The following is an 18,073-nucleotide window of genomic DNA, read 5'->3' as shown; positions in this document are numbered from 1 at the left end:
GATTTTTTTCTAATGACTGTGCATTTCGATGAAATGTAAATTCTTCCTGTCTTCACCCCCTCTCCCCCCGCCCATGTCATTGTGATTATTTAATCCTCTATCTAGCCTAAGTTTGATTATTTTCTCAACCATATCAGTTTTCATAAATAGCTGAGCCACTTTGCAGGAGGTCTTATTATTTATAAACACATTAGCAGTTCTTGAGCTCAAGATCGAGCCAGAATGTTAGAAACGTTCTCACACACAGGATTTGCTAACACAGTGTCATGTGATGCAGCGCGGCAGAGCTGGCCAGGATATAAACCTCCAGTGGTCCTCTTGCCAGGGATCCATCTGCTTGGAAATCAGGGCATTCGAAGAGCGTTTGGAGAGTTCTAAAGTAGTTTCTACCAGCAGTACACAAGCCAAACAAGCAAGTTTTAAGGTGCCCTTCTCTTAGAGTAATTCAGAACTAGCATTTTGAAACTGCATGTGATGTAATCGTCTGCAGGTAAGCAGAGTGGCATAAAAAGATGTCCACAGTAGAAAGTGAAAACACCACAGGTTGATGTCAACCCCCATAAACATCCTGTCCATGGATGACAATTGGCTACAGCTGGAGTAAGGCAACTATGGTGTAATAGAGTATTTAGTATGTCTAACTGCACTCTGGACTTTTTTCTTTTTTAGCCACATATCAGTGGTTTAAAAGACCAATGGTCTTGCTCAATTTTTTTAAAATTTTGCAATGAACTACAAGCCTTAACATTTCCAGGGCATTTCTTAATTATTTGGGCTGCCACAGAGTAGATCTGTCTACTTAAGAATATTTTAGTTCCTTTACTCTCTCCAGTTTCTACAGATGCCACAACTGTGTAGATTTCAAAGCAAATCGGATCACAGAATTGAGAAAAGCTACCAAACATCATGAAAACATGATCGTATTTGAACTGCAAGGGGAAACCCTTGCTTTGTCTTAGCCTTAGAACAAGGATGTTCTGCTGTTACCACATCTTAAAGTATACCATGTATAGTATTACTACTAGCATAGTTTCAGTCTTCTCCTTTACCTTTCCCCTTCACATTCCTTCCCCATACGTGACAGCCAGAATGCTGGTGGGAACTGAGTGTTCTGATTTTATTGTGCTGGTTCTATGAAACTTGCACTGGCTACCAATCAGTTTTGGGGTTCAACTCGATGTACTAGCCTTAACCTTTAAAGCTTGGGACCTGGGCACCTCAGAAATTGCCCTGTCCAATTTGTCCCTCCCCACCTCACCCACTTGAATCATCATTGGTGGGCTCTGCTTCAAATCCCTTGCCTTGGTGAAGTGAGGATGGTGTCAAATTGGGTGGGCCGTTTTCTGCTATGGCACCTAACCTTGCTGAGTGAAGTCTGTCAGGCCTCAACAATATACTGCTTTAGGTGGTTGGTGAAGGCCTGGATCTTTTAAGAAAGTCCTTCCATTCATTAAGTCATCTTTCACGGTCTTAGTTCTATGTTACTGTTGTGCTGCTGGCATTGGATATTGTTAATTTATTGATTTCAGTATGTACTGAATATCCATTTTAGTGATTCAGCTTGGGTTTCCTCCCTGCTTTCATTACTCTCTGTGGGCTGTCTTGAATCTCCTTGGAAAAATAGGTGGTTCAGCTGAGGCACAGGTTTACCACCACTGTGAGAAATGGGCCAAAGCAGGGGCCGTTAGAAGCTGCTATTATAATTAGCATTAGAAAGACTTGGCATAAATTTCTGATTGCCACTGCTGGCACTGTTAATTCCATTTTGAAAGAAAGGTCTTGAGTGGTCTTACGTTCACTTTTAAGTTTGATTCACTTTGCTTTCATGTTCACAGTGGTATTTAAAACAATCTTTTTCAAAAGGAATTTGATAGTTGACATGATTGCATATTAAAGACTGTTCCTATAAATATATAAATCATGGTCATTTTAAAATATGGGCTTTTTCGAACAAAATGTAATCCTCAAAGACTGAGCAAAAAAGTAAAATGAGCTTGGGTTTATTTTTAATACCCATTATTCAGTTCATTGTAACTTTTATGGTTCACTGTGCAAATATGGATTTAGATAACTTTGAAAAATGCACATTATTTACTTTATTAGAGCCACAGTACAGTATGTGATGTTCTAGATTTGTGATAAATTGAAGCCTAGCCTTGCTGCATTTTACTCCTTCATATGGGAGCCGAGGAAAAATCATGACCTCTGTACCAAAAAGAATGAATGACCTTTGTCCTAACTTCATGCTTGATGAAGAGGCACGGCAGGTGCAATATGATGTTCAGTAGATAAAAAATTTTTGGTAAGGATATTTCATATTATTTTGAGATGGTTAAAAAATATCATAAGATATTTTTTAAAGATCTTAATATCTTTCAAAAAAATAATTGCACTGGCAAAGCAAAATGTCACAGAAGCTAACTGCAATGCCTACATTCTGTGACTTGGTGGGCAACCTGTGGCCTTCATGTTGCCCTTTCCCAATTTCAGATGGGTGACAGAGGGGTGAAATTAGGTAACTAAAAGAGAGAAGTGGGTAAGAGATGGGGAAAGAAAGAGAAGGCGATGGCCCACTTTGACTTGGACTCCAGCTCCAGTTTGTGCCCCCTGTTGGATTACCTCTGAGGGAATGCAGCCCATAAGAGAAAAAAAGGTTGTCTGCCCCTGTCCTATGGGGAAATTGTCTGCAGTTCCTAAGTTCCATGATCAGTATTCTTCTCACAGAAAAAGACTGACCCCTTCCCATGGCGCACTTCTGAAAATCTGCTTCAGAAGATTGGGAGATCTTCCAGAAAAAGCACAGGGGACTACCACAAAAAGGACAAATTAGCAAAAATCAGGCTCACTTGCAAGAAGCAGAATTGTCCTTTCCAGTCACACAGGGCACTGCAGAGTATCGTAAGGGAGCCCCAATCCTTACAGTACGGGTAAAGTTGGAGAACTGTGAACCAGCCTTCACAGCAGACTGCTGGAACTCCTATATAAGCTGTTCTGAGCATTCTAAGGATCTAGGCTGGTTATTGTACTGAATCATGTTATGCATAGATGGCTGGTTCTTCAAGAACCATCTAAAAGGGTTAGAAAATGAAATGACATTGTATAGCATAGCATGGTTTGGTACATTTATGGAGTGCTCTTTTTAAAAAACCATGGAGGGTCTATGCACAATAAACTTATGAAGAAATATATAAACAAATTTAATTCATTTCCCAGCCTAATATATAATAGCTGTAGGATGTTTTAGAAGAAAATGAATCTTCCAAGTAGACACACTGCATCTATAGTACTACAAAACAAAGAGTTGTGTAAATCACCAGAACATGTGTCTTTATCAGAAATCTAGTCCTTCCAAATCACTCCCTTTATGCTTTTCTGACACAGGCTTTTTGATAATTACATTGTTTTAAAACTGCCTTTGAAACATTTCATCTGCAGTGTAAGATTTGTTTTATGGGCAAAAATGAGTAATAAACCCAACACCACTAAAAAGAACATCAGTGTTCTGGATTAATGGGTACAATGTGAAATGCTGATAACATTCCAACAAGAGTTCTGGAAAACAACACTACAGGTACAAGAAGGGGCAAGTATTATTATAATTGTTTCTGGAAAAGGCACTTAATTGACACTGAACTTTGTATGACACAAAATCAAACTCATTCATTTTGGAAAGTATTTACAGCTTCACCTATTTATTATATATCAGGCTAGTTTCACAAAATGGTTCTGTTCTACCAAGGTGTTTTGTGCCGACAGTAGTTTAGAACATAAGCCATGATTTTAGCTACAGACGAACCATGTTTTAGAGTAGCCCTCCTCCTTTTACCTTCCATCTAGGCAAAGTGATGGTCTGTTAATTCAGACAGCACACCAAACTATCTTCTGGTTTTGTATTCTGGTCTGCTGATGGATCACAAACTATGTTTTTTCATTCAGACCTCACACTAAACCATAGTTTAGCTTCCTTTATACCATGGTTTAAAGGTGTCTGACTTGAGCCAGCATCTTGAGCCAGCCATACAGCAATATATTATTGATAGACTGGGTATATAAGCCATAGACCTAGGATGGGAGACCTTCTGGAGTCCAAGGGCCATGTTCCCTCATGGGCAACCTTCCTTGAGCCACACATCAATGGTGAGCATGGCAAAAGCAGATGAGGCCAGACACACACCACACCCCTCCACCCAGGCAAGCAAGAAGTATTATCCCAGTTCAAGGACTCATTCCAGCTAGGTAAAATTACAGGAGGTGGGCACTGGGCAGGATAAGTAAGGATTGTGATCTGTGTGTGCGGCCTGGACAGAGCCCCAAGGGCTGGCTAGAGAGGCCTGGAGGGCCACATTTGGACAGCAGACCTGAGGTTCCTCACCCCTGCTACAGACATCATACAAGGTTTTGGAGACTGTTTGGAGAGCGTGCATGCTACATGACAAAGCACTACTTGACATTGCACCAATACTCCTAGCATCTAGAAAGAAAGAAAGAAAGAAAGAAAGAAAGAAAGAAAGAAAGGCATATTCTCAGTCCGATGACCCAAAAGCATTAAAGCATGATTACCTTTCCGTCTTCAGTGAGGCCTGGCAGATTGAGAGGGGGGAGGATGCAGTGAGGTGATATATGTTTGCCTACCCAAATTTAGTCTGCTCTCTTGAGATGCAGTTGAGGCAGCATTTATTGATGTATCAATTCCCTGCCCAGTTGGCTTGTGCATGTGGAATTGCTCGGGGAGGGGAGGCAGTGCACCTTCTCCTTATCCTCAGGTGGCAAAATGTCTTGGGCAAGCCCTGAATGTAAGTATTGTGATGCAAGATGGTTTAGAAAGCCTTTCTGTGAGTCACACTCACAGGTTGTAATCAGTCCCGGCAATCTGTGGTTTAGATAGTATTCTAAAGAAAAGGTTTCTGATTTTTAGTAGAATCATGCCCAAGGTAAATAATAATAATAAAAACCACCCACCACAGGAATAGCCACAGGAAGCACAGTGACTCTAGACACTACTGAGTCATAGTCTCTTAGATCCCTCCTTGATTCCAGGGAAGAATCTTTATCCCACCCTAAGCTGCACTGGCTCATTAGGTGAAAACAATCCTATTTCCTGCAGCTGCCACCCACGTTCATGCCCTTGCTCTTGCATTTCTATATCCAAAAGTTAGATAGCTGATATGGTAAAGCAGAAGGTGTGCATGTAAGAAGGGTAGGGGGGATATAATTCCCAAACAAGTACATCTTTGATAAACACCCTTCTTACGGTGTATTTTTCAAAGAATATCACTCCCTTTCCTGCCCAAAACTTATACTTACTTTCAGTTTATACAGAAATGAATAGTAGAATCATAAAACTGTAGATTTGGAAAGGATGTTGAGGGTCATCTGGTCCAATTCCCTGCAATGCAGGATCTCAACTAAAGCATCCATGACAGATGGCCATTCAACCTCCGCATAAAAACCTCCAATGAAGGGCTGCTCTCTGGATTGTTAAAACTCTTCTTAGCACAACCCGACCCTACATATCCCGCGAAATCTGTGATTGCTAGCCAGAAAGTGCATATAACAAGAGGTATGTGTACACAGGTGGCTTCCTGTGTACCCACATTAGCTTCTAGAACTGGAGTAAGAGCCTCAATTCCCCCCCCCCAAACAAGGCACAATGTGCTAACAATATGGTGCCCATTTTGGCATGAATCCACAGCACTGGCCCCATGCCACCCTCCGCTACTAATGACAGCTTGGATGAAGGGGCAATGTGGGATGATGCAGCATGGACCATAGAAGTCATTTAATACCTCCCCACCCCCCGCAAGGAACAGTTCATGCAGATGCACCACTTGGCAGTAAATTGATACAGTCAAGAAAGGTTATTGGAACAGCTATTAGTGTTTTATTGATTTTCTAGCACAATACATATTTTATGTCCACATTTTCTCTCTCTCTCTCCTCTCTCCTTACATTGTTCCAGTGAGCTCAGAAGGGACTATTTGTGAGCCAGGTCTCAGTGAGGGCATGTGTCTCAATCTGGACCTCAATAACAAACACATTACAAAAAGTGCAGCAAGGTATTACAAAAACTGTTCCTGAGGTATCAAATATTTGGATTTTAAAAAAATAGAAATGTAAAGTTGACTATTAGGTGTTACGGTACTGCGCTCTGCCTGGAGGCAAAATCTTCTGTAAGCAAATGCTGCTAATAGATGTGATTCAACCCTAGAAGACTGCCATATATGGAGCAAGTCAGATGGTCGCGGGGAGAGTCCATGGCAGAGAAGCTGCCACTTTTTAAGACCATCAGGCTCATGTTGGCAAGGGCAAAAAGTTTGTATCTGTGGTACTTCTCCTCCCTCCTTTTTTTGGTACTTGGTTGTCCTGTTTTATTTACCTTCCCATTGGTTTCAGTGAATTGATTTTTTCTTTTCCACATTGGAGGAACAAGAAGACTTTGGATCCTGTGGATCAAAGTCTTCCCCTGTCACACACCCCTTTTCATTCCCTGCCACAATCAGAGGACCAACGTCAAAGCAGTGATGGTGCTGGAGCACAGCTAATGGTCAGGGATGATGGAAACTGTGAACCAGTAGTAACTGGAGTGCCACATGTCCCCAGCTGTAGGACCAGATCTGTGTAGGCCACAACATGGTTTATTAATAAACACTCAGGTGCTTTGAGAAAATGAACCATGACATCTTCTTCAGGAGAGGATGGAAATCTTGCGACTCAGTCACCAGCTGCTTTCGCATTCTTTCACATGGTCATCTTACAAATGATGCACCTGCAAACTTTACTGAACTTTGCATTTCCCGGTGTATCCATTTTTGATGCCTCAGGAGTATATAAAATTTGTGGCAAACATTTGGTAGAACTGGTCTGCAGAGTGCCATATAAATTGCTTCAGAATTAATGTAGCTCAACTTTCATTTTTTAAAAAAGCCTTCTGGTTTTCAGCTCTTGATTCTAGCTTCTGATCATCAAGTTATATATATATTTCTTTATTCAGAAACACAGTCATTTCATTAAATAAATTATGACCCTATGGTGCCAATTTAACTCATCCCATATTGATTGTATGCCCCCCCCCCAAAAAAGGACTTCCTTAGAAAGTCTTGGAGAATTATTTCACAGACAAACATAACACTGGGCAACAATTTTTTACTTTTTGAATGTTGTCTAGATTTCTACAACCTATTTAGGGTATTTTTGCACTGCTGAATCAGGAAATGGCATCCGTTTCTCTCCATCAGGTCAGGTTTACTGTAAACTGAATGGTGGCTCGTTGATGACGTTCCTTTCGTTGATGACGCACCAATTCCTCCCGCACAGGCCACTCCTTCTTCGTGTAATGCTGAGCACGGTCCCTACTATCCCACATGCACAGAAAACATGGGTACTTGGTGAAGCCAGACTGTTGTCCCAACAAAAAGTTCATCATCTTCAGGTCAACACAAATAAACCACTTATGCTGATCATAACCAATTTTCTCCAGCACATACTTCACCGCTTCATAGTTCTCCTTCAGTGTACTCGAGTGAGCCAGGGGTATAGAGGCAAACTGGTTCCCGTTGTGTAGCAGAACACATTTTAGTGATCGCTTGCTGCTGTCAATGAACAGTCTCCAATCTTTGGGTTCGTACTGTGGCACTCCAAGCTTGAGCAGAAGCTGTGCAATATCTGCATAGTACACCAAGTCCTTCTCTTCCGAGAAAAAACGGAGGTACTCTTGATGCCTGTTGCGGAAGAAGCTGATGCGAGCACTGTCAGAGAGGAGGTTTTTTCCCTTCAATCTAGATGCCAACAGTTCATAGAATCATAGAATCATAGAGTTGGAAGAGACCACAAGGGCCATCGAGTCCAACCCCCTGCCAAGCAGGAAACACCATCAGAGCACTCCTGACATATGGTTGTCAAGTCTCTGCTTAAAGACCTCCAAAGAAGGAGACTCCACCACACTCCTTGGCAGCAAATTCCACTGTCGAACAGCTCTTACTGTCAGGAAGTTCTTCCTAATGTTTAGGTGGAATCTTCTTTCTTGTAGTTTGGATCCATTGCTCCGTGTCCGCTTCTCTGGAGCAGCAGAAAACAACCTTTCTCCCTCCTCTATGTGACATCCTTTTATATATTTGAACATGGCTATCATGTTAACCTCCTCTTAACCTCCTCTTCTCCAGGCTAAACATGCCCAGCTCCCTTAGCCGTTCCCCATAAGGCATCGTTTCCTGGCCTTTGACCATTTTGGTTGCCCTCCTCTGGACACGTTCCAGTTTGTCAGTGTCCTTCTTGAACTGTGGTGCCCAGAACTGGACACAGTACTCCAGGTGAGGTCTGACCAGAGCAGAATACAGTGGCATTATTACTTCCCTTGATCTAGATGCTATACTCCTATTGATGCAGCCCAGAATTGCATTGGCTTTTTTAGCTGTCGCGTCACACTGTTGGCTCATGTCAAGTTTGTGGTCAACCAAGACTCCTAGATCCTTTTTACATGTACTGGTCTCAAGCCAGGTGTCACCCATCTTGTATTTGTGCCTCTCATTTTTTTTGCCCAAGTGCAATATTTTACATTTCTCCCTGTTAAAATTCATCTTGTTTGTTTTGGCCCAGTTCTCTAATCTGTCAAGGTCGTTTTGAAGTGTGATCCTGTCCTCTGGGGTGTTAGCCACCCCTCCCAGTTTGGTGTCATCTGCAAATTTGATCAGGATGCCCTTGAGTCCATCATCCAAGTCGTTGATAAAGATGTTGAATAAGACCGGGCCCAAGACAGAACCCTATGGCACCCCACTAGTCACTCTTCGGCAGAGTCCTTTGACAAACTGAGGTCGCGAACTAGATCATTCAACTCCTTTTGAGAAAATGGATGTGGAGCATCATCTTCAAGAACCACTTCTTCTTCTTCTTCATGTCCTTCAACACTGGAGGCATCTTCGTCACTAATGTCAGGAAGTTCTCCAAAGATAGGCACTGGAATTTCATCACAATGAGCTACAGGATGACGTGCTGATTGAAGATCAGGATACTTCGTGGGGCGGCTGCCCCATTAACTTAGTTTTGATCCCCCAACTTTATGCTTTGCCACACCAATTTATGGAAGATTTCAAGGTTTTATGACTTCAAACTGATCCCTTTTCGACATAATCGCCCAGAACTATCGGACCTGAATACCTCTTGTCATTAAAATAATCATTTCCAATCAAAACAATTATTCGACATGGCATTTTACCCCCACCAACTGCTTATAAAATGCTCCACACAAGCGTACATGTGAACAAAAACATAAAAAAATGACATGTGTCCATAGCTCAAAAACTTGACCTGATTGAGCAAAACCAATGTGATTTTTGGATTCAGCGCATCAGATTCGTCCTAAATCAACTGAAAAAACTCAGACAACAAATTTGTTGTTGACCAGTGTAATTATTTGAATGGTTATGCAGTCTGGCTCTCAAGATTTTGACCTTAAATACTATCCTTTACAATAGCTGCCCCATCTATCAATTTGCCTGACTATAATATTTATACTCCACCTTTCCATTATTAAAAAAAACAAAAAACTTTAAGCAGTCTGCAATTACTGAGGCCGACCCACCCATGGGGCAAGGTGAGGCAACTGCCTCAGGGGGCAAGATACACAGGGGCAGCAGATCTGACCTCTAAAGAATGCATCTGTTGCTGCTACGGTGACAGCAATAGCTGTGGTGCTCTTCTTGGAAGCCATATCTGCCACCTCGGCAATGCCCCTGATTCAGAGCAGGCCCTTTCTCCCCCGCAACAGCCTTTGATACCTACTGCAGTTGTCAGGTAAGATTGACTTGATTCTCACCATGTTTCTGATGTAGATTTTCATTCACCCCTTCTTCCCTGGTGGGGGAAAATGGCATTTTGTGGTTCGCCTCAGGTGCCAAAATGTGGCCCTGGCAATTACATTCTATAAAATCACAGTCTCAAAGAAACGGGTGGCAATATCAGAAATCAACATCTTTCATGAAAACTGTGAACAAATTAAAATCTTGGACAGACATTCAAAAGAGATTTTTTTGGGAGAGAGTATTCCACGATCAGGACACTACCAAGAAGGAAGCTGAATCCCTGGTCACCACCATCATGCTCTCCAAGGGCAAAGATAATCCAAGGGCAAAGATAATTAGAGCAAGGCTTCTGAATGAGCAGGATCGTGGAGGAAAATCTTGCTCTTTTACCCTTAGAGCAGGGACAGCCAATGTGCCACCTTCCAGATATTTGTTGGGCTAAAACGCCCGTCATCCCTGGCCACCAGCCACCTCAGCTGAGGCAGATGGGAGTTGGATTCCTACTAGAAGCACTAGGTTGATTACCCCTGATTTAGAGAGGGTACTGGTAAATATGAGGCCTTCTGAGTCCTATCCATCCGCCCACTGAAGATGGACAGCTCCGTCTGCTTGCCAATATTTTATTGTTTTCACTTCACCTTGTTTCATGAAGTGCCAAACCACACATTATGTGGAAGACCCATACTAGATTTCCCTGATGTTGTCAATTTTACTTTAAAGGTGCCAGGGGACTGAGGCTGCCAATTTAATCAAGGCACTGCCACAGAGGTGTTATTTAACTCTTTCTCGCCATAATATGTTCCCAGTCTAATGTCGCCATCCCCCTACAGCTTTTGTTAGTTCCATAGAGGAACAAATAGGGGTACTTGAATCCCCCCCCAAAAAAAACCTAACGGCAGTTTGGACAGGGGTGACGCATATCAGGAAAACAGTACCAAGAGGAGATTTAAAATGTGTATGTTAACACACAGTGACTTCAAATGGCTTAGGTGTCATGCACTCAGAGGTCATAGAAATGGGCTCTAAAGTATTTAGACTTCAGGACAGATTTTCTGTAGCCATTTACTTTTAAAACATTCTGTTCACCTTGATTATTTTCTTTCTTAATAAGAATATAAATGAGAGATAATAATATGTGATCTTAAGAGAATCATCTGTCTTGAACATTTCAAGATGAAATAAACTCCTTTCAGCAAAATACATGCTCAGATGTATTACTTATTACCAGTTCGTGGAGCCTTAAACAACAGCTAAATATGATGCATTATTTTAAACACAAGGGGGCACTAAAAAGCTAATCCTTCTCAATAGTATTAGAAAATGCTTCACTGATCCTCAAACATCTCCGAAAATGAGTGTGAGCGTTACATCAAAAGTGGTGGCATAACATGGACCTTTTCACCAATTTGGTATAAACTGCTGGAAAAGCCACCTTGTGTGGCACATTTAATTGAAACAGTTTCTCTTGCAATGGCCAACTGTCTGAGCAATAAACCTGAAGTCTTGGACTGATTATTTTTATTCTGAGGGAGGATTTCCACTCCAGCAGTTTTCCTGGTAAAAGAGAAAGTTTGTATCCCCCAAAGTCAGCATGGAGATTTGCTTGCCAGCCAAAACCCAGCCCAGAGTTATGTTTAAGCCATGAGACGATGTGCGCATAGTTATACATTGGATTGAAGACGTTGCATTCACAGTTATAGAGTAACAGCAACACCACAGAGCTTAACTTTTAATGCTTTTGTGTGGAATAAATTGCCCCAAGCAATTCTGCACATCCTGGGCACGCTCCAGCAAAAATTAGTCATTGCTCCTTCCCTTTGAAAGTGAAGGGATGTGAGTGAGTCACCAGACTAACCTAATTCCTATTAATTTAGATCAGACTTAGTAAGGTGGATTGTACCCACTGCATATTGCATATTCTATGTTTGGAGCTCCTGGACAGAAGGAAGAGGAAGGCTGGGGGCGCTGGCTGTTGCACACAGTCTGGTGAAACCTCCCGACTATCTCACTAGCACTGCCCTCTGCTTTAAGAGGCAAAGCCACACCAAGATACCAGGTAGAAATCTATGTGTGCACTCTTTAGGCTTAACTTGTGTCACACTTGCCCCAAACTCTGACCACCATAGGCATATAGAGTGCTATGAGTGTTGGGGCAGGAGCACGTTCATGTTCTTTTTCGAAACCTCAAAAAAGAAGAAGAGAGCTCTTCTCTTTGGAGCAGCAACAACTGAGGTAAGGGAAAGAGGTGGATAGGTGATTTCATCTGTACTCGGTTAATAAGGGAATATTCCCAGGGAATGGAGGAAGGGGGGTGGAAATAAGGAAGAAAATAAGCACCAATGAAACTGACAATTATTTCCCCTGACCTTTTCAGTTTCACCAGAAATGGAGGGGGAGATGGAAATAGCAGTGGTGAAACTGACATGTATAGACGCACACACACACACACGCCCAGAACGAGTGGGTGGAGTCATTCCTGGATGTGTCTGGAAAAACTGCTGGGTGGAGAGCAAAAAATGAGCTTCCTTCACAGAAGACACACATAATTGAAGAACCTTAATCTGATTCCTGCATGGTCATCAGTTGATTTAAAAATCTGGCACAAGCACATTTATAGCTATTTCTAGCAGTTTGGAAGCGATAGGGCCCCTCTAGACGGCCTGTTCATTCATCCTGATTTGCTTCCACAAAGTTTACTAGATTATAGCCAGTCTTTATTGAGCATTTGTTCTGATTTGTTTGTGGGATGGTTATATGACAATAGGCATTTGCCCTGCATTCATCGTGATTTGCTTGCAGAGCGTTTATACGTCTTCTTGTTAGCCGCTCATTCATCCACACACCCTCGTTGCATTTCTCTGCCACTTTCCAAACCACAAAATGTCAAATTCTTTTTGAAAGTGGGTTTGTTGCTCTAGGACAACAGCACCCTTTACTCCACTTGCAACTGTGCATACCAGAAGTTCTGCTGATGCACTTGAATCCCTTCTGCAAAACTGTGAGAGTCTGATGGTGGCCTTAGTCCTTTGCATAACACATGTACTTTGATTTTACCCTCATCATCCCAATCTTTCTTTCTCATCCTGTGAAAGTTTGTAAAGTTACACATGGAAGTGTCCATAATATCAATTTTTATTTCCAGTACAGTGGTACCTCGGAAGTCAAACGGAATCCATTCCAGAAGTCCGTTCAACTTCCAAAAAGTTCAGAAACCAAGGCACGGCTTCCGATCGGCTGCAGGAAGCTCCTGCAGCCAATCAGAAGCCGTGGAAGCCACATCGGACGTTCAGGTTCCAAAGAATGTTCGCAAACCAGAACACTCACTTCTGGGGTTGCAGGGTTTGGGAGCCAAAACGTTCTACTTGCAAGGTGTTTGGGATCCAAGGTACGACTGTATTTCTAATGCAAGGTATACTATCTGAAAAGTGCAGTATTTAAATGAAATGACAAGGCTATCTTTTTTTTGCTGGAGTTGAACTGCTGTAAAACTGTTGTTTGGTGTTTGCATGTTTTACAGTTATCACATGGGACTTGTAATATTTCCCTTCAACCATATCCTGTTATCTTAGGCATTTTTTAAAATGCAGGATTCCTTATTAAAATTCTCAAGATAGCTGTCTATCAAAGCCCTCTGGCTGACTTTGCACACAGAAATGGAATAAGACCTCTCCCCTGGATCAGACACAGGAAACCTTTGACTATCTAGATGCTGTTGAAGTGCAGTCTCATTGTCCCTAACCATTGGTCATGCTGGCTAGGATGGAAGGGAGTTTTAGTTCCGCAACATCTGGAGGGTCACAGTTTCCCCATGCCTGCCCTAGATAAACACCTGTTCTTTTTTCAAAAAACCTCTTTTGCCACGTAGGTTTGAAACAAGATACTTCTGTGTGTATTTGTGGTTATCGGTGGAGTGCAAAGCACTGTAACTACCCCCAAATTTGTAAGGTACATCTCAGGTGTTCCATATTGAATGGCTAAATCAGTTTTATCACAGATTCCACTCCTTGTTCTATATGCCATAGGTTATTAAGTACACCTAGAAGGGAGATTGAATTTGCCACTGTGGAAATAGTCATGAAATCCTAAACTACTAACATTTTGAATTCTGAAAACCTGCCAAAAGCGAGAGGAATTACATACAGAGGTGGTGTAGAAAGTCACTTTAGCTCTTAAAAGATTCATCACATTCCAAACCATTTCTCTTCCATTCCAGATGTTTTATTTCTACCTTCAGCTTTTTCAAAGCAAAATGAGATTTTATTCCTTGCTGTTTCTCTACATCCTTGCTTATATTGCTGACTATATTTTGTTAGAGCATCTTGGGTTACTTAAACTACATTACAATGTTTATACATATGTATTGCACAGGATTTCGTAGACCACTCAGGCAGGGTTCTTTGCATATATAAAGTCGGTTTCATAGCTGCAGAGTCACTTCAAGACAAGATTTCCTCCCCACCCCCACAGCCTCAGGGATTGCCATTTAATAGCAAGAGTGTCTGCCCAGAAAAGGCTAACACAATTGTTCCCCATAGTTTGGGATCACCACAGACATCCCTTGAAAAGTTCTGACATAAAATATACACCACACATTTAACACACATTTAAAGAATCCTGGGAATTATAACTTTCCCCACAGAATATTTTGGGGGGAAAGTCATGAGCTTTAAATGTGCATTTGTTGTGCTTTAACTGTATGGTGGATCTGCCAGAAAGAAGCTCCTTCTCATAGTAGCCAGAGGAAAAAATCCTGCTTTGCTGAATGTTGTCTTGGTTCAAAGTTCTTAAAAGGGGCAGAAGTGTTTTTCTTTTCAAAATATGGTCACTGTTATTCACGTTTAGGAGTAAGCCTGCTATCTTTACCAGGGAGATAGCCATGTGGCAGCATGATTCAGAAAAGAAAAACAGTAACCTGAGGACTTTAGCAATTCCTTACATTTAAAGAAAAAGGCCCTTGGTATATCTATTTTTCCACAGAGCATTGATTAGTTCTACTAAAATAATCTGGGTGTCATCTGAATAGCCATACAACTAAATAACCTTGTGCTTAATAATACCAGTTTTAAAAGAGGACTATAGTACGTTGGTTTTAAAGGTGCTTTTGTAGAGAACGTAAATATATAATAAGCCATTCCTACTAGCCCAAACAGCTATCACATTGTCAATGATCTGCCATTCAGTTTTCTTCATTTTCCAACCAAACTCGTATTGCTATCTGGATTAAAATAAAACAGTACAGCAAAATAATCATTTGCCTAAGAATCCCTGCAAAAACTTTCAAATCCAGTATCTTCTTTCTTCAGACAGAGCTCTCCAGTTCATGGTGTTAGGCTCTTATCTATATTATGTTGTTCTAATGCATTTCTTTCATTCAACTGACGTCAACTGAACCTTTCATCTTGAAAGAACAATTTTGTACTAAAGCATGTTGTTAGTATAATTTTACCAGTAAATGCATTGAGATTTTACATATGGAAGTTAACTGTGTGTAGCCATCAATATTTTCAGGTGATGTTAATATTAAAAGACATTCCTATTGATAAAATGTACATAGAAATTATGAAACCGACTTTAACCTCCCCACCCCCTGCAACAAAAACATACATAAACTTGTAGTCATCGAATATATTACAATGGAGCAGTTGTCTTACCTGTTAACAAGTGAGTGTAATACATTTTTCAGAAAGGGCAAGTTTGCTTTCTGTCCTAGTACTCCTCTCTGATAGTAGACTGTTCCAGAAATGAAAGACAAAAATGGAATTGCATCAGAAAACATGAAGGTAATTAAGGTGTGGCTCAGAGGTTTTTGGTTTTTTTAAAAAAGTGGCTTTGTAAGTTTTGAACGACTTTCAATTAATGTTCAGTGACATTTGTAAATAAGTTTCACCTGATTTCCACAAGCTGCCCAACCATGCTTTGAAATTATGTTTGATTGAGGGTTTGAAAACATGCAGTTAACTCAACTCTCTAACTGAGGTGGGGTCATACCTTAGCAGGAGAGCAAATGATTTGCATGCATAAGGTCTCAGGTTCAATCCCTAAGATCTCCAGTTAAACGTTTCAGGTAACAGGTGATGCAAAAGACCTCAACCAGAGGCTCTTTTGCATGGCTGGAATGTAGTCTGTAGAGCTCAATCTGTATAACACGTTTCACTTGCAGAAGGTCCCAGGTTCAAGTCTTGGCATTTCCAGTTAAAAAGATCAGGCGATGTAAGTATACAACCTTTGATGGAGATGCCAGGCACAGAGACAGCACTATATTAAATAGACAGAAAGTCTGACGTGGTACCCATGAAATGCCCAGCATCTTTTTAAAGAGTCTCTAATCCAAGAATTTTTCCTATCACGCAGGTTTGACCCTATAGCTCCAAAACAGCTTGTTCACCCTCACTGGCCATGAGCTGGCTAACTTGCTTTTTATCATTTCAATGGCATGTTGTTGAACTTGGTAAATCCAAGGTAATAAATGTAGACCTAGCATGTCACTTCTGTGATACACAGTGTTTAAATTCTGTCTTAATATGCTTGCTTTCCTTTATTCCAGTAAACTGCTTTGCTTTTTATTTTCCCCAATGCATTTCTGTCCCATGATCCATTGCACTGGCTGGGCAGACCATAGACAAATCTATGCATTAAGGTCATAGCGTTGCGTCCATGACACTCCCCTGGTACCAGGACCAACATCCTTTACAGGTGCTGGGCTAAGAAGAAAGCACCTTGCACAGTGAGACAGGTTGCAATGCTGTTCTATTTTAAAAGCAGCCACTTCAGGAGCGGGGATGCAACAAAATACTGTGTGTCAACCCAAAACAAAGCCCCCTTTACAAGGCTACCAGCTGAACCTCATCTGGTGCACTCACAGCCTAACCATTAAGAGGTGACTACTCTTGCCCCTTGGCAGGCCCAGAGGCAGATCATCCAAAGGGAAAGTAGAACCCAAAGAGTCCAACTTCCGGCAGAATTAATTTGCAATAGCACCTTCTGCTGTGTTCTTTCGGCATGTTTTATCAGCAGAGGGCAGCGTGGTTGGGCAGTGTGTGACTACTAGTGCTGGGGCAGATGGTGCTGGGGCAGGACGGGCTGGAGCAAAAACAGTTACCGTATTTTTTGCTCTATAAGACTCACTTTTTCCCTCCTAAAAAGTAAGGGGAAATGTGTGTGCGTCTTATGGAGCGAATGCAGGCTGCGCAGCTATCCCAGAAGCCAGAACAGCAGGAGGGATTGCTGCTTTCACTGCGCAGTGATCCCTCTTGCTCTTCTGGCTTCTGAGATTCAGAATATTTTTTTTCTTGTTTACCTCCTCCAAAAACTAGGTGCGTCTTGTGGTCTGGTGCATCTTATAGAGCGAAAAAGACGGTATATCATTTTCCCTGTTCTTTGTAAAAGCTGGAACTTAAGGGTGGGGGTAGTGAGGATGGCTGAAATAGCAATTAAACAGGTATGCGTGGCAGAAAGCCCTTCTTACAAATACCCCCAAATGTCTAGAAACAGTTGGAGCCAAGTTCATGCAAAGTAGCCTACACATATTTATATCAGCCTCAGCTTACTTCAATTTGTATAGGCCCCATTCTCAGTTCTTGTTGCAACAAAATCGGTTGCTGTTAGCCATGGGCATGGACTGGGGGGCAACTGCCCCCCTAAATCAAGTAAATAAATAAAAATACTTAACTAAAAGTAGAAATAATCAGCATATTTGAAATGGAAACACTCGCTGGGGTCACTTGTATGATGTGGTGGTGCATTCTAGCGACACAACTGGCAACCCAACTGAGTGATAGGCGTGGCTTCTGCAAGCAGACCAATCACATCACAGGTAGCTCAGTCCTGCCCTCTGCTCCAACATAAATCCTGGCTACACCCATATTGTTAGCCCCAGTTGTCCATGGGATGAAGCTCTGGATGAGACAATCCTGAAGGATCATAACAGGAGGCCCAGCAAGGCTGTTTTGTTTCTCTCTCCCTACACAAGAAGTAACTTCTCTCGTTGCAAGAGCCCCTGTGTGATAAATGATTAAGCAAATGAAGGAAGATAGGCACAGATTTCTTTTCCTTATGCTAAAGGAGTTTCACTTTTTTTGGTCACTGGCTAGAATAATTTCTTGTTGAGTTCATATTTTGTTCTTTCATTTGGACTTCTATTAAAGTGTTTTTTAAGTTAAAAAAAAATGGGGATCTCTATAAATCTGTCCGAGAACCATAGCCAGATTTCTAAATGTTAGGGGAAGAACCTTGGAAATGGGCAAGAAAAGATGAAATGTGTTTTCTCTAACCATTTGAAA

General features: G+C 41.6%; 1 protein-coding gene and 1 long non-coding RNA gene across 2 annotated transcripts in view; one reads left to right on the top strand and one right to left on the bottom strand.

The window, feature by feature from the left end:
• The window catches only part of ANO1 (anoctamin 1), a 141,958-nt gene extending 126,417 nt beyond the window's left edge, over positions 1–15,541 (bottom strand). Inside the window, exon 1 of the mRNA XM_083427603.1 lies at positions 15,446–15,541. Coding sequence (XP_083283729.1) covers positions 15,446–15,470 — 25 coding nt within the window. The 5' untranslated portion in view covers positions 15,471–15,541. The remainder of the gene's footprint in view (positions 1–15,445) is intronic.
• Positions 11,694–15,486, top strand: LOC310682074. Its single transcript, XR_014513735.1, has 2 exons — positions 11,694–12,026; positions 12,169–15,486. It is a non-coding gene; the product is annotated as an uncharacterized lncRNA (long non-coding RNA).
• Positions 15,542–18,073: the final 2,532 nt, after the last annotated feature.

Source organism: Podarcis tiliguerta (assembly GCF_965153285.1).
Source record: "Podarcis tiliguerta genome assembly, chromosome: 1".
Lineage (NCBI taxonomy): Eukaryota > Metazoa > Chordata > Lepidosauria > Squamata > Lacertidae > Podarcis > Podarcis tiliguerta.
The sequence above is the reverse complement of the archived record's forward strand: the minus strand, read 5'-3'. Positions and strand labels throughout refer to the sequence as shown.